Source organism: Cebus imitator, unplaced genomic scaffold, assembly GCF_001604975.1.
Source record: "Cebus imitator isolate Cc_AM_T3 unplaced genomic scaffold, Cebus_imitator-1.0 Scaffold397, whole genome shotgun sequence".
Taxonomy (NCBI): Eukaryota; Metazoa; Chordata; class Mammalia; order Primates; family Cebidae; genus Cebus; species Cebus imitator.
In genome coordinates this window covers 64,270-89,007 of record NW_016107712.1, presented here as the reverse complement: position 1 = coordinate 89,007, position 24,738 = coordinate 64,270, and the positions used below count along the sequence as shown (strand labels likewise).

The 24,738-nt window shown below is 34.2% G+C and overlaps 1 protein-coding gene and 1 pseudogene across 2 annotated transcripts in view; both read right to left on the bottom strand.

Annotated features, from left to right (window-relative positions):
* The window catches only part of CENPE (centromere protein E), an 83,313-nt gene that overhangs the window by 5,586 nt on the left and 52,989 nt on the right, over nucleotides 1-24,738 (bottom strand). Inside the window, exons 37-44 of the mRNA XM_037731411.1 lie at nucleotides 23,508-23,613; nucleotides 21,366-21,584; nucleotides 19,211-19,408; nucleotides 18,225-18,428; nucleotides 9,032-9,250; nucleotides 6,532-6,717; nucleotides 2,958-3,070; nucleotides 1,485-1,582 (exon numbers count right to left, since the gene is read on the bottom strand). Coding sequence (XP_037587339.1) covers nucleotides 1,485-1,582; nucleotides 2,958-3,070; nucleotides 6,532-6,717; nucleotides 9,032-9,250; nucleotides 18,225-18,428; nucleotides 19,211-19,408; nucleotides 21,366-21,584; nucleotides 23,508-23,613 — 1,343 coding nt within the window. The remainder of the gene's footprint in view (nucleotides 1-1,484; nucleotides 1,583-2,957; nucleotides 3,071-6,531; nucleotides 6,718-9,031; nucleotides 9,251-18,224; nucleotides 18,429-19,210; nucleotides 19,409-21,365; nucleotides 21,585-23,507; nucleotides 23,614-24,738) is intronic.
* LOC108289241 lies at nucleotides 7,303-8,368 on the bottom strand (annotated as a pseudogene). The gene has a single exon (XR_001819067.2). The product of XR_001819067.2 is annotated as a tubulin-folding cofactor B-like (transcript).

The following is a 24,738-nucleotide window of genomic DNA, read 5'->3' as shown; positions in this document are numbered from 1 at the left end:
ACATGTTTATTAACTAAATATACGTTGGAATATTAAAGCACATGTGAAATATTCTACACTATGTGTGTAAAGAGACTGTGTTTTATAAATTATAGGCAAAGTTGCATAAAAACGTGAGGTAGTTAGGAAGGGGATTAATCCTTTAGGTCACTCGGAATACACAAAAGAGGGATAGTGTGTATGTAGGAGGTGATTCTCAATGTCTATTTTATTTTGAATTCAGTTACACTATGTACCTGAAAGTCACCTACAAATCAAGTGTACTTATCCTCAACCTCCTGAAACAGAATCCTCACTTCTATTTTTACCCCTTTAAGTTTTCCCACTAGGAGCTGTGGTTATCCTGTAACAGACACTAGGTAAGTTTAAGCTACAATAGGTACTAGGCAACACCTTAAAATCTTTAGCACCACCATCTCTATTTTTTTTTTTTTAAACGAATGGACAATAATATAAGCAAGTATCATCTTATGTTTTGCTTAGTATTTGGAAATTTCAATGTGCTTTTACCCACAACTTTTGGTTTGAGCTTCAAAAGTGTGTGTGTGTGTAATTAATTGAGGGGGATTCTAGAGGCATTTAGAATTGATGGTTGGTAAAATAAGCCAGGTGAGTAAGATAGAAGGCAGAAGTCAAGGGTTACTTGTTAATAAGTTAATAAGTATATATATATATATATATATATATATATGTGTGTGTGTGTGTGTGTGTGTGTGTGTATATACATATATATATATATACTTATAAGTGTGTATATAAAAGCGTATACTTATAAGTATATATACATATAGAAATTAGAAGGTCAGGTGTTAACTCCACGATTTCACATAGCCGTTTTAAGTGAGATCTGTATCTGACTTAGTTCAGTACTTGTTCTACTGAGCAAAGCTATCCCAAATACTGTTCAAGCATTCTTTCATTTCAAACAGAACATGACAGACAGAAATATGAAAAAGGCAGTTTGAGGAATGCATGTATTTTGAGAAATTTGACCTCCAGATCTAAAAAGTATATCTCAGATAAATTTCAAAGACCTTTGCAAGTAAATATTAAATTGATATATTTGGTTTTAAGAACAGAATATTTATTTTTACTGTGCACCAATTATAAATTATTAGATGCATACAATTAAAATCTATGAAAACATGTGTTTCATTTTATTGGGAAACATACTTCTATGTTGATAGTTAAGTCATTCTTTTATTGCCTGAAGGTATCTTCACTGTTAGATAAAGAATTGATAATACAAAAGCAGAGTTCATATTTTTTAAGAATCTATAATGGATAAGCAGCTAAGATTATAACAAACTAAGATGTCACAAGATATCTGGAAATACGGTTCCAATAAATTCATTTAAAAATAGATTAGTGGTCAACTTCTGTTTACTCTTGACTGTCACATACATAATGGTAATCTTCAAAATCTGTTGTGTATTGAGAAGCAAAATTTAAAGGATCTGAGAATGTCTGCATTTTCTACTTACTTGAGGTATCATGGGCCTGCTGACTTCTTCTCAGATTTTCTCTCAATACCCTTATAACTTCTTCTTGATGTTCCACAGTGGCTTTTATAGCAGTGATTCTAACAAGAACAATAAAAATGTGTAAACAGTTCAGCAACTAATTTTTTACAGGAGAATAAACAGAACTGCTGTGAAGGACTTTCTAATACATCACATTGACATAACGCCTATAAGTGGCAGTAGATAAGCCCCGTGATATTTCTCTGGTGTCATGCCCCTTATGGCATTAATGCCATCAAATTAGAAGCATTCTGCTTGGGTGCAAGGACAGTCCGATTTTCTTATATTGAGAAACCAATTCTTTTAAACCTTCTAGAAGCCTAATAACTATTCATTAGATATTGAACAAAATTATAATTACATAATTATTTTTTACCCTGGGGTTCTAGAAATATCTTGAAGGTATAATTATCAGGAGCATGAAAGAGAAAGTGCAGCTTTCTTTCTACATGGTCAGGAAGGCAAACCCTGTCTGCAGCTCTGGTCTAAGATGCTACGAAGGTCAGAGTCGAAAGTTAGTTTAGGCATTAATCCGCAATGATAACGTATAAGACTTTCTGCCTTTCCTAATGACTATGAATGTATCTGGTAACACTATTCTATAAGTAAAATTGCTTTCATAACAATAGGCTGCTTAAAGAGCATGAAAATTCCGAGTGCTACTTCCTGGGCAAAATAAGAGATCATTAAATATTTATTCAAGATTTATAGGATGAATGAAATGTATTAAGACCCAGAAGGCATCTTAACAAATCCTCTAATATAAACCTTTACTTATTGATTATGAAAGAAAGGACCAGAGAGAATAAATAGTGTAAGGTGATGCATTAGTGAGAACATTTCTAATTCAGTTTCCTTGACTATCTGTTTTATGTTCTTTTCATTATGCTATACCACAAAGAATTTAGGCATGCTGTTATATATAATGCTACCTATAAATCAATAAAAAGAGGATTTGCTCTTGAGCTCTAGGCTACTATAAACTATAAGGAAATATAACCTTTACACAAAAACACAGTAAGAACAACAAATGAAGTTAAGAGAACCAACAGAAACCTTTGTCAAACTGCTACACACACACACACACACACACACACACACACACACACTCTCTCTCTCTCTCTCTCTCTCTCTCTCTCTCTCAATATTCACTTTCAGGCATAAAAAAGCAACTTAAAATTGTTTATATTATATATGACTGACAAAGAAGTGTTCAAAGACTGTGTTAATTGATCAGAATTGTGCTTAGTTTTAAAAACTTTGCATATGTAATGAGACTTTAGTATATTTAGAATCTGTGGATGTTTATATTTTTTAAAAAAGAACACTAACAATATTTTCATAATTTTAAAAAGTTAACTACCAAAAAGTATATGTAATTTAGGAAGAAAATTTAAGCTATTAAAATCACATTCAATTAAGACAAATACATACTTCTTTTCAAATTCTTTGGCATTTTTCATTTTCTCTAGGTCTATTTTCATGAGCTTCATTTTGAGATCTTCAATTTCTTCTTTATATGGCTTAGCTCCTGAAGCAACTTTGTCCTAATTTTTTTTTTAGAGAAAATAAAAATAATAATTAGAGCAGCTTAAATTTCTTCAGTTTTAAAGAATGGTTAGCTATTTTTGCTCTAATGTCATTTAAAAATAGCAAATATATGAAAATGAATAAATTTTAAATGAATATCTAGATATTGATATGAAGTCCACTTGAAGCTAATATGAAATTAGAAGCATGAATTTTTATTTGAAGCTATTATAATGCAATTAGAAACATGATTTTTATTTCTTAAAATATTTTTTTCCAATTGAAAATATCTACAAAGTGAAATAGGTTGAAAATAATGAAATGGGTGGAAAAAGCAAATCAGAAAATGAAACAAAAAGATGTTGGAGCAGTGATGTAGACATCAACCTAGATGTCTCAACTAAATTCAAGTCACAAAACAAAGCATTACTAGGTATATTTTGTACTGAAACATAGTTCCATCCAGTGATATAAAACACAATATTTTAAAGCAGCAGTTTCAGGTTTACAGAAAAATGGAATGGAAAATGCTGAGAGTTCCTATATATCCAGTGTCCTCTATTCCTTTGTCCCCATATTAACATCATGCATTAGTATGGTACATTTGTTATAAGTGAACTAATGCTGATACATTATTATTAATTAAAAATCTATAATTTCCACGCCAGTTTATTTGTATTATACATTTTGTGGATTTTCACAAATGTAAAATGATACATGTCCATCATTACAATATCATGCAGAATACTTTCATTGTCCTAAAAAACCCTGTGCTTTGCCTATTCATCCCTCTCTTCTCCACTATCCCTGGCAACTGCTAATCTTTTTACTGTTTCTGTAGTTTTGCCTTTCTAAAAATGTCATACACTTGAAGTCATGCAGTATGTAGCCTTTTCAGATTGACTTCTTTCACTAAGCAATTTGTATGTAAGGTCCTCTCATTTCTTTCTCTTTTTTTTTTTGAGATGGAGTTTTGCTCTTGTTGCCCAGGCTGGAGTGCAGTGGTACAATCTCGGCTCACTGCAACCTCTGTGTCCAGGGTTCAAGCAATTCTCCTGCTTCAGCCGCCCCAGTAGCTGGGACTACAGGTGCACACCACCATGCCTAGTTAATGTTTTATATTTTCAGTAGAGATAGGGTTTCACCATGTTGGGCAGGCTGGTCTCCAACTCCTGACCTCAGGTGATCTGACAGCTTGGCTTCCCAAAGTGCTGGGATTACAGGCATGAGCCACTGCACCTGGCCCTCTCATTTCTTTTAATTGCTGAATAATATTCCACTGTATGGATGTACCACAGTTTATCCCTTTACCCACTGAAAGACAGCTTGGTTGTGTCTAAGTCTTGGCAATTATGAATACAGCTGCTATTAACATACACACACAGCCCTTTGTATGAACATACATTCTCAGCTCATCTGAGTAAATACTGAGGAACACAACTGCTTGATCATACAAGTATGCTTAGTTTTGTAAGAAATTGCCAAACCGTCTTCTGAAATGGCTGTAGCATTTTGCATTTCTACCAGCAATTAATTGTTATTAATTGCCTGTTGCTCTAGACATCAGCATTTGGTATTGTCAGAGTTTTGGATTTTAGCTATTCTGGTAAGTTTGTAATGGTCTATTATTTTAATTTGTGATTCTCTAATGACATATGATGTGAAGCATCTTTTCATATGGTCATTTGTCATCTGCATATCTTCTCTGGTGAGATGTCTGTTCAGATCTTTTGCCTATTTTGAGACTGGTTCTTTGTTTCTTATTGCTGGTTTTGAGTTCTTTGTATATTTTATGTAACATTCCATCACCAGATTCATCTTTTACATATAGTTTCTGCCAGTCTGTGTCTTCTCTTTATTCTTTTAACAGCATCTTGCAAAGCAGAAGTTTAAGTCTCAATAAAATCCAACTTACCAGATTTTTTTCTTTATTGATTGTACTTTTTGTATTATATCTAAAAAAATCTCCAAAGCCAAGGTCACTTAGAACCTCTCCTGTGTCATCTTTGTGGAGTTTTCCAGTTTTGCATTTTACATTTATATGATCCATTTTAAGTTAATTTTTTTGAAAATTATAAGTTCTGTGTCTTTTTATGCTCGTGGATGTTTGGTTGTCTAGCATCATTAGTTGATCAGATTCTCCTTTTCCTTTGAGAAGCCTTTGTATCCATCTCACCCAGAATAGAAAGCAGAGTTCTTAAAATAGCTTACAGGAGCTTTATGATCTGGCCTCCGCTACTTCTCACCTTATTTTCTGCCTCTATCCTCTTGCTCATTCTGCCCCGGATACCCTAAGTTTCTTGTTTTCAGTTTGCTATTTCCTTTGCCTGGAACATTTCTCCCTGGCCGCACAGTCGTCCTGCCACTTCCTTCAGATAATCTTACTGGTGTGACATTCCTCAACCCCCCTATATATAATTATATCTCTTCCCACACACGTCCACCTTCACCCAGAACCATGTACTCCCTTGTCTAGCTTAATTTTTTTTCCATTTCACTTTTTGCCACTTGAGATATATACCTCTTAATTCATACATAAAAATATACCTTCTATATTTTACATTTTTAATTAATTTTCTGTCTCCTTCAAATAGAATGTAAGGTTCCTTGATGGCATGGACTTGTTTTTTTCACTGGCATCTATAACAGTGAGTGACACATAGATGGTGCTCAGCAAATATTTGTTGAATAAAAACTGTGATCAATTATTTGTAATATTAAAAAATTACAACATTCTAAAATGTTAGTTGAAATTTTTTAGTTTCTAGCTATACCAACAATTGTCTAAAGACAAAATTAGTATTTTCTCTTGCTCTCTGCTCATGTCTCACTGAATAGACCAGAATTTTTAGAACAATGTTAAATAATGAAAAAACAGGCATTCTTGACCTGTTCCTAATTTTAACTGGAGTGAAGTGACACTGGAGCAGAACAGCAAATTTAAATATGCCAATTCAGATCAGACTTGAGTAGCAGAAATATGAGAAGTGTCTGGAACTAAAACAAAAGGGAGCTGTAAATAGTGATGAATGAGTATGTGATTTGTCTAATGACATTCAAGTTGAAAAACATTTAAATTATCGTTCTTCCCCCCAAAACAGGTCAGATTCGGACCACAGGACATCAGGTGAGACTCAGTAACAGGGGCAGTAAATAGAAAGAAAATAATTTAAAAATGCATCTAATAGTATTACATATTTTGATAACCAATTTTTTTGAAAAACAAAAAAATACACTTTAAAGTATAAAGAACGTGTCTTTAAAAAATTATTTTTCCAACATGATAAAAATATTTTATATGACAATATGCTCCTACATTTCACTTCTAAGTTACATTGCTTCTTCTTGAGTATTGAACTTCAGATACACATAGGTAATAAAGTTGTGTTGAGAGGGAAGAACAGATCACCAAGATATTTTCTGAATTCAGTAGGTTGAACAAACAAACAAACAACTTTTATTTTTATGTTTAAATTACCTGAAGTATTTGAATTGTCTCTTTTTGTTTTTCAAGGCATTTATTTGATTCATTAACTTTGGCTTGAAGTTTTGCTATTATGTCATTAGCCACCTCAAGTTCTTTTTGCATCTTTATAATCTTGCTTTCCTTATGCATAGCACTTTCTTTAGCTTCACGTAATGAAGTTTCCAGTTCCTGAAATTTCTATTAGAAAAAGCGCATATTCATAAGCTCTATCATGAACACAGAATCACAGTATACAAATTTGAGACAGAGATGATATTTAGGTATTGTTAATACATAACAAAGGATAGCAAAAAGAGGCCAAACAGCATTCAATCTACAGACATGTTATTTCCTTCATTTAGATGATTATTTTTGGATTAAAAATGCTGAAGGTTTATATTATACTCTGTCTGCAAATACTTAAAACATGCAGTTGAAAATAGCACAGTGGTTATGTGATTTATTAGTTAGCATAGTGCTAAGTATATTAAATAGCACTCATATTTTAAACAAACACTAAAAATAGTAGTGTTAATTGACTCTCTAAAGTAAATATATGTAATTTATCTTTCCCTTTACTTTCATTAATCTTCTCTTTTCTTTTTTTTTTTTTTGAGACGGCGTCTTACTCTGTTGCCCACACTGATTGCAGTGGCGCGACCTTGGCTAACTGCAACCTCTACCTCCTGGATTCAAGTAATTCTCCTGCCTCAGCCTCCTAAGTAGCTGGGACTACAGGTGTGTGCCATCATAGCTAGCTAATTTCTAATTTTTGTATTTTTTTTTTCCAGGTTTCTAGTGAATTTAATGCATGAGTCTCAAAAATCAATGGCAGAGGAGAAATGAATAAAATTAAAATGGGGTCAGAAGAGGGCCATGGGCACACACAGGATGGGCAGTGAGTGGCCGAGTTAGGAGCTGGAGCAGGGGAATTCCTGGGGTGTCACATCTCGTCCAACCCGTAGTCCTCCTCTGGGAAGCCCCCACCGTCACGACTGCTGGCTTGACGAAGGCGCTGTACTTGGCCTGGCATTCGAAGTAGCGTTTCCCATTCACACTGCCAGTTTTTCCCCAGTGGCTCATCATAGCGGACGCCAATCCAGTAGCCAGGCTTGAAATCTGTGAGACCTACATACATGACGGTGCCCCGGCGAGGGGACTGCCCCCGCCGCCCGCACCTCACAGCGGCTGCCCACTGGGCTGGAGCTGGCCTGGGCCTTCTCCTCAGCGAGGCGCTGGGCGGCCTCGGCCTCCTGCTGTGCCCGCTCCTCCTCGTTGTACCTGCCGAGCTTGCTGCGCTTCAGGAAGGAGCGGACCGTGTCTTGCCTCTGGTCGTAGGCTTCTTGTGAGACGGTGTACTTCTCCACCAAGGACACATCCTTATACTCACCAAGGCGGGCGCCGGTGTGGTCAATGACATGGATGCGGCAGCCGTCATCTACAGGGTAGGGGCCCAGCAGCGCATCTTCTTGATCTAGCTTGCTGTAGAACTTGTCGTCAACTCTGTACAGCTCCAATTCCATGCAGGATGCAGGGCTGCCCACTAGCAACTCCAGTTTTCTAATTTTTGTATTTTTAGTAGAGACAGGGTTTCACCACACTGGCCAGGCTGTTATCGAATTCCTGACCTCAGCTCATCTGCCTGCATATATTTTATTATCTGCTAGGCTCTTTTCTTGGGTCATTGAAGACAGACTGATTTTCCTTTTTTTTTAATTATTATTTTGGTAGATGGGTTTCATATTTTCTCTATTTTATCTCTACCAGTTGACTGAGTTCTGTAATGACCAACAAATCAAAACACTGTATACTTCTGATCTTCTAGTTTTCATTAAGCTGGTGGTTGATGTTTTATTACAAGTATTTATTTTGGTAAAAATGATAAATTGTAATTTGCTGTTGGGTTCCCCACTAAATCATTTTGTGTGCTAATAAAATACAACATTTTGCATGTGTTGTTAGACTCCCGAGTAAGAGTAGTTAATAAACTGGATTATTCAAATAAGGTACTGGTTCTTAGACACAAATTAATCTGCATAACAATCTTGTATATTTTTAACCTTTTAAATTTTTATTGTGATCAAAACATTAAGCAATATTAAATATGCTGATAATAAGAGAAAAGGTAAATTGCTATTTCTTTCCAAGCTAATATTTGTTCTGCATACGGACATAGATCACAGTTTAATAGAAAGTCACATGATTTGGAAAACTCATATGGTAATTATACCTTAAGTGGTAGCAACTTAAACTATATTTTATAAATTTAATAATCAAATGAAGGTATGATTTATCTGTTGCATAATTCAAAGATAAAATCTTACATAATGTCTAGCTTTATAATTAGTTTAGTTGAATGACAGCCACAGTAGAACTACTAATAAAAAACAAGCCCATCACACACAACAATAAATGTGTTCATGTTTGGTAATAAGTATATCCAATACTATAATTTTGCTCTAAACTCTAATGAAGCTGCAAATTAAAGAATGTTTTATAAGAAATTATATACCTCTGTGGTTAACTTTGTAGCTCTTGAGGTAACATGAGGATTCTTATTGTCTTGCATGGTAGGATTAACCTGGGCACCAGATGCCAAGGAGGTCTTCAATGTTTGGTAGTTTTTCAATAGTTTTTCATTTTTCTCTTTCAGTGATTTCAGATCCTGTTCCCATTCTTTGGATATGGCAGCACTTCTTTCCTCAAACTCTGTTGATTCATTCATTATTGCCTATTGAATATTAAAATACCATTATAGTCTAAAACGGTTTATAGTAGTCCCCACTTATCTGCGATTTTATTTTCCATGGTTTTAGTTACCCTCAGTCAAAAGTGGTCTGAATATGTTAAATGGGAAATTCCAGAAATAAGCAATTTACAAGTTTTGAATTGCACACCATTCTGAGTAGCACAGTGAAATCTTGAGTCATCCTGCTCAGTCTTGCCTGGGATGTAAATCATCCTGTTTTCCAGCATGTCCATACTGTACACACTGCTTGCGCATTCCTTAGTCACTAGATAGCCACCTTGATTATCCGATTGCTGCTGTATTGCAGTGCTTATGTTCAAGTAACCCTTATTTTACTTAATGGCCTCAAAACACAAGAGTAGTAATGCTGGCAATTTAGATATGCCACAGTGAAGCTGTCAACTGTTTCTTTTAATTGAAAAGGTAAAAGTTCTCAACTTAATAAGAAAAAAAAATCCTATGTTAAGATTGCTAAGATCTACGGTTAGAATGAATCTTTGAAATTGTGAAGAAGGAAAGAGAAATTCATGGTGTTTTTGCTGTAGCACTTCAACCTGCAACAGCATGTGATAAGTGCTTAGCTAAGCTAGAAAAGGCATTAAATTTGTGGTGGAAGACAAGAACAGAAAAAAGTAACATCAAGCCCTTTACTTCAAGTAAGAATTATTCATGGATTCAGGAATACAGAAGGCCAATAGCAGTCTAAGACTATATCAAAATGTCTATGTCACTCATATTCCTTCATCTTATCAGGCAGGCATTGTATCATCTCACATCATAAGAAAGGAGATTACAGTAAAATATTTTGAGAGAGTCCACATTTATATAACTTTAATTATGGTATATTGTTATAATTGTTCTATTAGTTGTTGTTTTTAATCTTGCTGTGCCTAATTTATAAACATTATCATAGATATGTATGTATAGAAAAAACAGAATATTCCCCTCCCATGGCGGCATGGAAGCTTTCTTTCTCTAATAAATTGCTTTTCCACCAAAAAAAAAAAAAAAAAAAAAAAAAAAAAAAAATCCAAAATACATAGGGTTTGGTACCATCCATGGCTTTAGGCATCCACACGGGGGAGGAGGGGTCTTGATATACATATTTAAAAGAAACCTAAAATTCTAGGACAGTATATATGCTGACATTCATTATTTAGAACATTCTAAAATAGTACTTTAAAAGAATGTGAACATTCTTTGTAGTTTGCATCAGTTTCTGAAATTTCAGATGTTGGATGTGGATGACAATAAAGCACAGTGGTTATGTGATTTATTAGTTAGCATAGTGCTAAGTATGTAGTATGTCATAATAAAATAATGACTAGAGAGGATTCATATTGATTTGCAAGATGATAATCTCACTTTATTAGATTTGTACTAACATAGGAAGAGAACTTGAAGAATTACACAGGTTAAAATTATATATGCTATGGCTGATAATGAAACATTAATTGATCTCTAACAGCACAGCTAGAAAGTTAACAATTATCTATTTTCCTGCTTCATTACAAACCTCAATGTTAATAGGGAAAAAAAACCATTTTTTTTTAAATTAATTGTTGGTAATTAATCTGATATCTTATATTTCTGTACAGGGAATAACAATACTCTTTTATATTGAAGATTAATTCTGAAATTACTGATTTCTTTATTTCCTAATTCATACAGATTGTACTTTCTGCTCTCATCATGAATGCCCCATTGGTCTCATCCATAACTTCGTTGTGGCTTTGTGGTCATTCTACCAGGCTCAGATCTTAAATTCATTGTGTTCCAGACACCCTGGACACTCCTTGACTCTGGACTACTGACCTCACACCATACCAAATTCTTAATGCCTACTCTTATGTGCTGAAAGAAGCCACATATACATGCTCATGCTGATCCACACAATAGAAATATCTACTCTCTAATCACAACTGGACCCTCAATATTATAAGAAAAACAATGAATTACAAATAGAGATTACCTTATCCAAACATGGGTTTTGTGCCTTTCTCTAGTGACCTTTTTTTTCTTGAAATAGCCAACTGCTATTTTGCTAGCTCTGGCTAATCAATAAATAGGATGAACTCTCCATGGAAAAACTTTTTTTAAAAGGCATTATTCCTTATTTTGATATGATTCCAATATAATTCGCAGATAAAATTGTGAGAAAAGAACTACACAAACATATGAAATACAAAATGTATCTTGAAAGCTATAATATTAATCTAGCTACCTGCTCCAATTTAATACAAACAAGCAATCTTTTGAATATTACAAGTTTTACCAATTATACAGAGAAGGGATTACCTCTGAAAGTAGGATGAATACCACGATTACTTTTGCACCAACCTAATACCAATCACTGAAATGTAAAACAAGTTAACAAACTGGTATTAAGCAATGTCGGTCCTTATGACTCAGTATATTTGGGATGATCACCTTGGGAACAATGATTTAAAAAAAGTCACAATTCTGGAGTTTCTAGTTTAGTATTTTAGGTGCTTAGAAGTTGCCAGTCCATATTAACAATAAGGAAAAAGCAAAACAAATGAAAAAATCCACAACTCTGCTTAGATCCATCAGAGCAGTAAGGTTGCAGGGCACAGGGATGCTCCCAAAATTGGAGAGACAGAGGGGCAGATAAAATCACAACTTAACAGAAACCTTTTTAGGAACCAGTTATGGTGTAGGAAACCTGAATGCAATGATGAATTATTAGAGCTCAGTGTGGCAACTCTGAGAGTTAAAAACTTCAGGGGTACCTAGTCATACAGTGGTCCGTCCCCACATTTTTGTGTTTTACCTTCAGGAGCTCTACCAGGTTATCACAGTTAATATTGGAAAAGTCCCTTTGTGAGCCTGGCAGGAGAGGAGAAAAGGAACCATTTTTAAATAAAAGAAAACAATCTCTCTTTTTTTTAAGGCCTGCCCTCAGCAGAAGCTATTTTACCAGAGCCTATCATGCTAGGGTTTTATCAGAGCCTAACTGGAGGAGGGGGCAATACTAAGTTTCAGCTGGCTCTTGCCTTCCATGTGAAGGCAGGGAAATCCACTCTACCCGCCACCCGCCACCCGCCACCCACCACCCACCACCCACACCTTGCCACTATACTACTAAAGGTCTATTTACTACAGTTACTTTTACCCAGTGAATCATACCTGCTTTTCAGCAAAATAAAAAATTCCGAGACATACTAGAGGGCAAAAAACACAGTTTGAAAAGACTGAATAATCATCAGAACCAGAGTCAGAAATGGCAGGAACCTTAGAGTTATCAGACTGGAAAGTTTTAAAAAATTGATAAATATGCTAGGGGCTTTAGTGGAAAAAGTAGACAACATGCAAGAACAAATGAACAATGTAAGAGACAGAAATTTTGAGAAAAAAATTAAATAAATGCAAGAGATCAAAAATGCTGTTAACAGAAATGAAGAATCCCTTTGAAGAGTTCATTAGTAGACTGGCTGAAGAAAGAAACTCAGCTTAGAAATAGGACAATGGAAACTTCCAAAACTGAAAAGCAAAGAGTAAAAAGACTGAAAAACAAACAAACAAAAAAACCAAAACCCTAAACACAACATCCTAAAACTGTGGGGCAAGTATGAAAGGTATAATGGATACATAATGGGCATACCAGGAAAATAGAAAAAGAAAGAGCAGGAATATGTGAAGTAATAATGACAAGAATTTTCCCAGATTAAAAAAAAAAAAAAAACCCCGCAAAAAACAAACAACAACAACAAAAACCTACATCTAAGCATGATGTGATATACATTCAAACTTCAGAAAACAAAAAATCTTTGAAGAAGCTAGAAGGGAGAAAATATCTTACCTATAGGGGAGTGAAGACAAGAATTACATCTGACTTCTCTGAAACTATGCAAGCTAGAAGACAGTGGAGTGAAAAAACATACCAACCTGTAATTCTATAAAATTATTCTTCAAAATTATTTTGTAAAATTATTCTTCAAAATTATTCTGTAAAATTATTCTTCAAAAGTGAAGTAGAAATAAAGACTTTCTGAGACAAACAAAAGTTGAGGGAATTTGTTGTCAGTAGACTGGCCTTGCAAGGAATGTTGAAAAGAAGTTCTTCAGAGGAAAGGAAAATGATATAGTCAGACTCAGATCTACATAAAAAAGGAAGAGTACCAGAGAAGGAATAAGTGAAGGTGAAACAAAAACTTATTTTCTTATTTTTAACTGAGATAACTTATGCAATCATGAATAAGTGAAATGAATGACAGCAATGATACAAAGGATGGGAAGGAGAAATTATAAATATTTTGTTATTATAAGGTACTTATACTATCTGTGAAGTGTAAAGTGTTATTTGAAACAACTTGGATTAGTTGTGAATGAATATTGCAAACTGTAGAGCAACCACTGAAACAAGACAGAAGTGTACTTGTATGCTACGCAGAGAAAATGGAATCATAATATAATTAAAACCATGAAAGGCAGAAAAAATGCAGAAGACAAAAATACGTACAAAGAATAAGGGCAAAAAGAAAACAGAAACAATATGGTAGATATTAATCTAGCTATATCAGTAATCACCTTAAATGTCAATGGTCCAAATATACCAATTAAAAGACCAACTGTCAAAGCAGATCAAAAAACAAGAGCTGACTGTATGCTGTCTACAAGAAACCCATTCAATATAAAGGGACACAGATTAGAAAGTAAAGGGGTGGAGAAAGATACACCACATTAAAACTAATCAAAAGAGATGAAGTAGCAATATTAATTTCACATATTGCAGAGTTCAGAGCAAGGAAAACTATGAGGGATAAAAGTGACATTTCATAGTGATAAAGGCATCAATGCCCCAATGAGACAGAACAACTTTTATTTTGCATGCACCTAACAAAAAAGCATTAAAATACTTGAGGCAAAAACTGATAAAACTACAAGGAAAAACAGATCAATCTATTATAGTGGGAGACTTTAATGACTATCAGAAGTGGACAGATCCGCCCGCCAGAAAAATCAGTAAGGACATAGTTGAATTTAACAGTATCATTAATCAACTGGATGCAATTAACATCTATTGACCACTTCATCAAACAACAGCATATTATATATTCTTCTCAAACACACATTGAATATTTGCCAAGACAGACCACATTCTGGACCACAAAATGCACCTTAACAAACAATAGAAATCATACCATGTCTGCTCTCAGACTACAATGGAATTAAACTAGAAATCAAAAACGGAAAAAATCCACGAATAGAGATTTAAACAATACACTTCTAAACAACATATGGGTCACAGGAGAAATAAAAGAAATAAAATGTATTTTGAACTAAATGAAAATAAAAATATGACTTACCAGTATCTGTGGGATGCAGTAAAAGCAGTGCTTAGAAGAAAATTTATAGCATTGAATACATGTATTAGAAAAGATGAAAGACCTAAAAATCAATAAATGAGGCTTTAATCTTAGAAACCTAAAAATGAACAGCAAATTAAATCCAAAGTAAGCGGAAGAAATCATGAAAGTTAAAGCAGAAATCAATGAAAATGAAACAGAAAATCAATAGAGAAAATAAAAATCCTAAAAACTGGTTCTTTGAAAAGATCAATAAAGTTAATAACCTTCTAGCTAGGCAAACTAAGAAAAAGAAAAAGGATACAAATTACTAATATCAGAAATGGATGAGAGGATATCACTATGGAGCCCATGGACATTACAAAATATTGTGAACAATTCAATTATTACAATCCACAATTATGAACAACCCACAAATTTGATAATCTGAATGAAATGGACCAACCCTTTGAAAGACACAATCTACCAATACACAAGAAGAGATAGTTCGATTAGGCCTATATCTATCAAAGAAATGAAGTCAATAATTAAAAACCTCCAAAACAGAAAGCATCAAATCCGGATGAGTTCAATGGTGAATTCTACCAAATATTTAAGAAATTTTAGGAAAAAATTTTACCCATTCTCAACAATCTCTTCCAGAAGACAGAAACAGAAGAAATACCTCCTAACTCAGTCTATGATGTCAGCATTATCCTAACACTAAAAATCAGATGATGACATTCTACAATAAAACTACAGACCAATATCTCTCATAAAAATAGATGTAAAAATCCTCAACAAAATATTAGGAAATCAAATCTAACCATGCATAAAAGATTATACATGACCAAATGAGACTTATCCCAGGTATGCAAGTCTGGTGTAACATTCAAAAATCAATTAATGTATTTCATCATATAGGCAAAAGGAGAAAAATCACATAATCATATCAATAGATGCAGAAAAAACATTTGTTAAAATCCAATACCCATTCATGATTTAAAGCTCTCAGCAATACAGATGAACCTCTACAACGTGATAAAGAATATTTACAAAAAAACTACAGCTAACATGATAGTTAATAATAAGAAACAGAAGCCTTCCTGCTATGATCAGAAACAAGGCAAGGATGTCTCCTCTGACCACTGGTATTCAACACTGTACTAGAAGTCCAAACTAATGCCATAAGATCAAGGTACACAATTTTGTAAAGAAGAAATAAAACTAACAAAATTCTCTTTGTTCACACAAGACATGATCATCTACATAGAAAATCTGAAGGCATCAACTAAAATACTCCTGGAACTAATATGCAACTATAGCAAAGTTGCAGGATACAAAGTCAATATGCAAAGTTAACAGCTTTCCTGTATACCAGGACTTTGCAAGTGTAATTTGAAATAAAAATACATTACCATTTATACCAGCACCCCCCCAAAATAAAATACTTAGGCAAATCTAACAAATATATACAAGATCTATAAGAAAAACTACCAAACTCTGATTAAAAAAAAAGAATCAAATCAATGGAGAAATATTCCATATTTATGGATAAAAAGATACAATATTGTCAAGATGAAGTTCTTTCCATCTATAAATTAGATGCAATCCCAATAAAACCATAGCAAGTTATTTTGTGAATAGGGATAAACTAATTCCAAAGTTTATATGGAGAGGCAAAGGACCCAGAATAACCAACACAATGTTGAAGAACAACTTTAGAGAACTGACATTACTTGATTTTCAGATTTACTATAAAAATCATTATTGTTTCCAGATTTGTTATTAATGAAAGAACAAATAGATCAATAGAATAAAATAGCTCAGAAATAGATCCCATGTAGTCAAATGATCACTGACCTTTGTCAATGACCTAGCAAAGACAATCTAATGGTGCAAAAAAAAAAAAGACAGATCTTATGCATTTCAGAAAAATTAACTCAAGATAGATCATAAATTTAAATGTAAAACAAAAACTATGGAAGACAGCATAGGAGAAAATCTAGATGAACTCGGGTTTTGTGATGATATTTTAGATACAAACTCAAAGGCATAACCTGTGACAGAAATAATTGAAAAGCTAGACTTTTTTAACATTAAAAATCTACACTATAAAATACAATGCCAAGAGAATGAGAAGACAAGCCATTGGTAGAATACATTTACAAAAGACACATCTGATTAAAGGACCAATATTCAAAATGTACAAAGAATTCTTAAACCTTAACAATGAGAAAAAAAAATAACTTGACTAAAATATGGGCAATAGACCAGAACAGACACTTTACCAAAAAAGATACACAGATGACAAATAACTATAAAAAATGTTCAACATCATGTTATTAGAGAATTGCAAATTGAATGAGATACTACTACACACTTACTAGCATGGTCAAAATCCAAAACTGACAACAGCAAATGCTGATGAGGATGTGGAGCAATGGGAATTTTATTCATTGTTGGTGGGAGTGCAAAATGGTACAGCCCCTTTGGAAGACTGTCTGGCAGTTTCTTAAAAAACTAAACAAACTTTTACTATATGATCCAGAAATTGCATTTCTTGATATTTACACAAGTGAGTTGAAAATGTATGTCCACAGAAAAAGATGCACATATATGTTTATAGCAGCTGAATTCATAATTGCCAAAACATACAAGCAACCAAGATATCCTTTGGTAGGTGAGTAGATAAATAAACAGGTACATACAGACAATGGAATATTATTCAGCATTAAGAAGAAATAAGTTACGAAGCCATGAAAAGACACGGAGAAAACATAAATAAATATTACTAAGTGAAAGCTGTCAATCTGAAAAGGCTATATACCGTACAATTTCAACTTATGACATTCTGAAAAAGGTGGTACTATGGAGACAGTAAAAAGATTAGCACTTGCCAGGGTTTAGGGAGTTAAAGTGATGAATACAGGTGGAACACATGGGATTTTTAGGGCAGGATAGTGAAATTACTCTGTATGATACTGTAATGATGGATACATGTCATTTTACACGTGTAACTCATAGAATGTACTTGCCAAGTGTAAATCCTAATGTAAGCTACAGACTTTGGGTGATATGATGCATCAAGGTAGGTTCATTGATTGTGCTAAATGTGCCACTCTGATGTTGGCTGTTGATAGGAGAGATCGTGTTTGTGGAGATGGGATATAAGGAATTCTCTGTACTTTCTGTTCAATTTTGCTGTGAACCTAAAACTGCTCTAAAATAGTTTATTAATGCACATGAGGCCCAACTAAAGTAGCTGGCCAGGCTTGTCTATGACTTTACCACAGTTGCTGCCCATAGTCTTGAAACAGACTTACATCTTAAGATCTCTAAGGCTACTTGTAGAAAAGGCTCAGTTCTTGCAGAAGCAGTGAGAAGGAGAAGGAAAAGAGACTAATAAGAGGATTCAAGATTTCACAAATGGAAACTGAATATTATACGACACCATTTTGTTACTTGATCAGTATGAATTGATAAGGAAGAATTATACATTAGAGGAAGAACACGTTTTACCGAATCAATTTTTTAAAGCATATACAAATAAAGAAAACATATATAAGTTGCCCTTTTAAGAATGAGGTAGGACAATTAAAGCAAACAACAACAAAAAAGAGGTGTACAGAAAAAGTAATACTTACAATTATTCTGTTATTAAAGAAGTTATTCACTTGACAAATCCTATCATTTTCTTTCTGGATGCCATTTTTAAGCTTTTCTATATCAAAACGAGTATTTAACCACTCTTCCAAAAACTGTGTCATTTCCTTCTTATTACTTAGTACTTGTTGAAATTCAGTCTTTATGCTAGGGAACTCACTTTCTGAGAAATCTTTGAGAATTTCCTGTGTGAAAAATAAGCATCAAATTGCTTAAACTTTAGGAAAGTTTTTATCCAAATATCATATATAATCATAAAAAGAGGGTAATACCTACTGGACTCTTGCTTTTCTTCCTTTTTATATCATTTCTTAATATTTTAAAGTAAACTAAGAAATATAATTGTAAGTTAAACTTTATTCTAGTTATTTCCATAATAATATTTTGGCAGTATACGTGATGTAAAATATTTTACCTATTCGAATTAAAACTTGTCAAAATGGCAAACTTGGGACTAATTGCTACAATACCTGAAGCGCATCTTAATTTTTAATTTTTGAAATGGTCTCACTTTGTTGCCCAGGCTGGTCTTGAGCCCCTGGCCTTAAGTGATCCTCCTGGCTGAGCCTCCTAAGTAGCTGGAATTACAGGCATACCACTGGGGCTGGCTTCATGAAGTGCTTCTAAATGTACTTTTTAGTACATTTAGATCTTACATACATGTTAGAAATTGTATGCCAACCTCACATAGATGAATAAAAGTAACTAACACATGCCATGTGGAGTTGTGGCAATAAAAAGGTTTCTCGCTCCCAGTATCAATGTAAGTTTTCCTGTTTTCTGTATCTATGGAGGTCTAAAAGGAGGCTAAGTCCATCATTTGCCCATCTATGGCTGGCCAGGTATCACTCTGCAACCTATTTTTAATTACTGGTAAATGAAAATAGCTCTAAGCACACAAAAAAAGTCTTTTCTACTCGATAAAAAGGCTTAAAATCTAATTAAATCCATTTAAAATAAATTATACCTCAATATGTAGATCAATATTCCTGCTCAATTTGAAGTCCCTTAATTCTCTGGATGGTACATCACAATCTTGTTGAAGGTGCTGTATTTTAATTAGCAATTCATCTTGCTTTTCCACTTCATCAATAAAATCCATTTCAAATTTATTGATGGATTCATGTTGTTCTTCTTTTATTTTTGTAACACAGCTTAACACATACTTGCAGAAAAAAATTAAACAAATTGGAAAATGAAAATTTTGTCACATTTAGAGGAAGTTTTAATCCTTGGGACTGTGAGGTAGGATGACATGTCTTATTTACCTATATCCTCTCATAAGTGAGGAAGAGGGAAAGAGCTTCTTTCTATCCCCAGTTTTTTTCTCTTGGTATCTTAGGAGAATAACTAACTCCCAGACCTATACTTCCTTAATTCTGACTTCTTACTAGATATACTTCTTGGATGTCTTACAAGTCCTTCAAATTGAACATGTTTAAAATGTAACATCATCCCTTTCTCTGCAAGTCCTCCTTTTCCTATTGCCCCCCTTTTGGCTAATTACATTGCCAATCACCCAGGATTCCCAGTTAAACTTGTGAGACTCATTTTCAACATCCTCTTCTGCCAACCCTGATTGGGTAAACAAAAAGATGATGTTATCTGCCTCAAGACTTCCTTGTCAAGCATATTTAGATATTCGGCTTCAAGGAGACAATAATTTGAATGCCATATATTTCATGGACTTCATGAATAATTCTAGATGTCCGATTACCAGGATTTGTGGAAGAATTACCAGGGCCTGAAGGGCAATTTATCTACGAAGGGCAGATACCTGCTTCTTAATTCCTCAACTTGCACCATTCCTTAACCTCTTACAATCTAGTCTCTTCCTTAACTACTCAATTGAAACTGTTCTGACAATGATCACCAATGAGTTCTATTATTACCACATTGAGAGAATATCTTCAGTCCCTATTCTGACTCTCTGAAATATTTATCACTCATAACTTCATCTTTGATATACTCTTCTCTACTGATTTGGGTAGTAGCACTTTTGCTAGGTTCTCTCCTGTATCTTTGACTTTTCCAACCTTGAACCCATGTGTTGCTCCCTTTTCTGCCACTGTCTCTTAGACATTTATCTTTTCCAGAGTTCTGTTTTTTTCATTATGCTTTCTGGATGATCTTACAAATGTATTATCTATCACCTATATGCTAATCAGTCTCAAATGCTAGTCCTTATTTTTCTCCTGCCAAACCTCAAACTCACATCTAAATGCCTACTTGGTTTTTCTTCTTGGATGCTCCATCACAGGTATTTCAGTCCCCCAACATCTCAAGTTAAACAATCTCCTGCCTCATCTATCTTGTTTCTTTTTTTTATTTTTATTTTTGAATCTCAGTTAATGGTACCACTAACCACAAACCTGACTAAGACCAAATCCAAGAACTCCATCTAAATTTCTCTCCCTTATCTCCCACTATCAATTATGTGGGCCTACTATCTTAAGCTGATAAACATTTCTTTAATGTTGTTTGTCCTCTTCAGCCCTATGAAACCTTCCCTAGTAGTAACGTCACATATAATATCTCATCTGAACCACTGTAAATACCTCTTGTCGCTTTCTGCCACGAGGCTTATCTCCCTCAAACTCATTTCTTCTTTATTCTTTAGTTTAGTACCTAAATGATAATCTGTTCCTGTTACTGCCACCACTTAAAATAACTGTCTAATGATTCTCCATCTACAAAAAGAACTCCAAGCTTTGTTATTGAGTCTGGCTTCCACTACAGATTCATCTTCTGTAACTTTACCTAGTATGGCATATAACTTGCATGTACTTCTATCATTGTACTTATTTTCTGTTTATATGTCTGTCTCACCCACAGACTATAAGATCTTTGAAATGTTAACTCACATCTGCCTCCTGAGCACCTTGACATAATGTCTAGGCCCACAGGCAGAGTTCAGGTGTTGCTGAATGACCAGGTGATTCATATTGATGATGCTACATATTTCTATGCTCAGACCCACATAATTTCTAATTCGGTAGTAAGAGTTCTAAATAGCCAATATGCTGGCACTCAAAGCAGGACTTAAATATACTGATGTTTATAACAGTATTTACAAGGATATTAAGCCATATTTACAAGGATATTACTAAAAAAGATGGTACCTTGAGTTTCTTCATGACTCTATGGAATTCCATGGAACACCTCTGGTTTGCAGTAAAAAGTTTTTCAATTTGTTTGGTTTGTAAATAGGGAAGTGAGAGGTTTGCTTTTACTCTCATTAAAAGCTCTTTTTGGATTTCAATTTCCTTCTCCAAGTCAAGAGACAGTCTATTCAAGCACTCATAGTGATCATCCACCTCTGAATATCTCTTCAAAAGCTCCTAAAGGAAATGAGAATTCATTCAATTTATAACAATTTGCTAATATAACAATAAATAGTTACAATTCTAGAATTGTAACAAAACTTACGCTTTTTTTTCTGTAGGAGAGAAATAAAGAGCTTTGTGTTTAAAAACAAAAGGAAACTTGCTGATTTTGGATTACAGAAATAATATATAATTATTATGGCCATTTAAACAATTTAAGCAAATATAACAAGAAAGCCAGGACTAACCATTCTCAATATTTTGATGCATTTTCTTTTAGTTTTTTGAATAACCATGATTTGAATCAACATGGACAAAGTCTGATGAGAAATTTGAGTAAATTCAATCAAGTATGTATTGTAGTTTATGGTTGAGTGCTGGTTTATGTTTATAGTAGGCAATCTGAGCTAGCAGATAAAACAAGTGATTAAGAATCAAACTGCCTATTTGTCAGCTTGGTATAGATATTTGACACAACCCTATTACCTGCCTAGAATCTGTTTTCTAACCCTTTATCAAAGGTAGAGTTCAGGTTCCAGCTCTGCCACCTCTGAACTGGAGAAGACAGCCATTTTCATAACAACAGGAAGACTACAATAATTACCAAGTTTTCTGGGGTCAGGTAAAATATATGATCTATACCTATATATCTATGTGATCTATAAAACAGATACAGTCATTAAACTTGAAGGAAATAAAATTATATTTGTAAAAATGGTTCTATATCCAAGTTTTAAACTAAGTCATATACAAGTCTGACTTAGTTTAAAATTCTGATTCTACCAATTTACCAGCTGTGGGTAACTGCTAAACTTCCTTTCTGAGCCTCAGTTTCCTTGTTTATGAATGGCGCAATAAAGCCTATGTCATGAGATAAAGCACCCAGTATGGTACCTGGCATATAGTAGACATAATAAACTCTGGGCCCATAAACTCAAGGGACTTGAGGCTGTGCAGGTGACACACTGGTCAGAACACAGGTAGAGGGAAACGTAAAATTCAAGTTGCTTAATCATGTAGTAGGTAACATGTTTAGGTCAGGGTGCTAAACAATAAAACAAGGACTTTCTCAGGAATGGGCCCTCTATTTTTCATAATTTAAGAAAAGATAGATGTTAATTAATCTAGAATGTTGGAGAGAAGATTCCTGTTTTTGGTTTTAGGATGAAGCAACTACGGTATGCAGCATGGTAAACATTGACATGTCAGGAATGTGCTAAGTGATACAGTCAAACAAAATAAAAACGTCCTTAGAGCTCTTGCATTCCAACAGGTGTGACTGTTAATCCTGTTGACTTTGTATATTTAGAATCTCAACACTTCTCACTACCTCTATTGCTCCCTCTCTGGGCCAGGCCAGGATGATGTCTGCTTGGATGATTGAAATTATTCTTTATAATGGTCTTTCTGCTTCCGCTCTATTTTCAATACAACAATTAAGAGTCATCCCTTTAAAACGTAAGTCAGATCATGTTCCTCTTGCAGTAAAAACTCACCAATGGATCTCCATCTCACTTAATAAAATTCAAAGTCTTTTTTCGCATCCTACAGCCCGCCTCTTCCCTGTTAACTCTCTGACCTTGTTTGTTAGCAGCTTGATGTTCCTTGAACCACCACGGAGTCTTCTGCCTCAGGAACTTTGTACTTGCTGTTCCCTTTGTCTATAATGGTCTTTTCAGACATCTGTATGGCCTGGCCCTTTACGTAGTTGCTCAAGTATCATTTTTCTGGTGAGGACTTAAATTCACAAGCTCCCATTGTTGTTTGTGTATGTGTACATATATGCATACACACACACACCTGTACTAGATTACAATGTTTAGAAAAATACTAAGCACGATCTATTCATTCCAGAGGTTCCTTCAATTGCACTTTAGGTTTCAGGAAGCCTTTGGAAGGGAACCAATAATCATTTGTAGTTTAGCAGGAGGAACTTACTTTTATTCTAGAGCACTTTTCTCTCATGCTTTCTGTAAGCTGCTGTTGTGCATCACTTAGTAACCTTTTTTCGGGTTTTACTTGGTGGTTCTGTTGGTCCTGCTTTGGTAAAAAGAAAACAAACAGGGCTTTAGTCATAACTATATTCACATATAATGTCTAATTGTACACTTTTAAATTACATGACATTTCAATAATGGAATTAAATATTACACTTGTAACTCAAAAGCAATGTTAAAATGATCAGAAAATGCAAAATAGTACCAGTAAGTTTTACAGGGAATGACCTCAACTCACTGGGAAAAAAGTAGAACCATCTATTTTTTGGAGATAGGATTTATTTTTCATAGCTACAAATTCGGTTTTAGGGCCAAATGTGGTAGCTCACGCCTGTAATCCTAGCACTTTGGGAGGGTGAGGCAGAAGGATCACTCAAGCTCAGGAGTTCAAAACCAGCCTGGGCAACATAGTGAGATCTTGTCTCTATAACAATAAATAAATAAATAAATAAGAAAACAAACAAATAAGTTAGATTTTAATTTCTGGTTCCTGTCCTTCCAAATCTCTGCTTATTCAGTTATAGTTTTAACAGGGTCACTTACTTTTATCTTAACGCATCTACTGCTGCCAACCAAATATATTGGGGCAAAACCATCTGTACTGTCTATGGTGTTCCAAACCCTAGTTATATATTTTTCCCAGTACCTTGGAAAAGTTCATATCCTGTGTAAATTTTGCATTTCTGATTAAAAAGTACAAAATGAAACAAAAACATTTTCTCCCACTTGTTTATCTTGCTCACTACAGTACCTAGGAGAATATTTGTTGAATAAATTAAATGCCTTTATAAATTTAGTTAAGGCCTGCATAAAGAAACATGAGAATAAAAAATATTTTTACAGATTTTAATCAACCTATTTGTCTGAACTTTGTTACTTTTAAAAAGAGGATTTAATGAAGTGTTTTAAGAATATATGATTCTGAATATCTATAGTTATACCAGAGGAACTTAATTTTTTAATTGCATTTTAGGTTTTGGGGTACTTGTGAAGAACATGATTGTTGCATAGGTACACACATGGCAGTGTGATTTTCTGCCTTCCTCCCCTTCACCTATATCTGGTATTTCTCCCCATGCTATCTCTCCCCAACTCCCCACCCCCCACCGTCCCTCCCCTATTTCCCCCCAACAGACCCCAGTGTGTAGTGCTCCCCTCCCTGTGTCCATGTG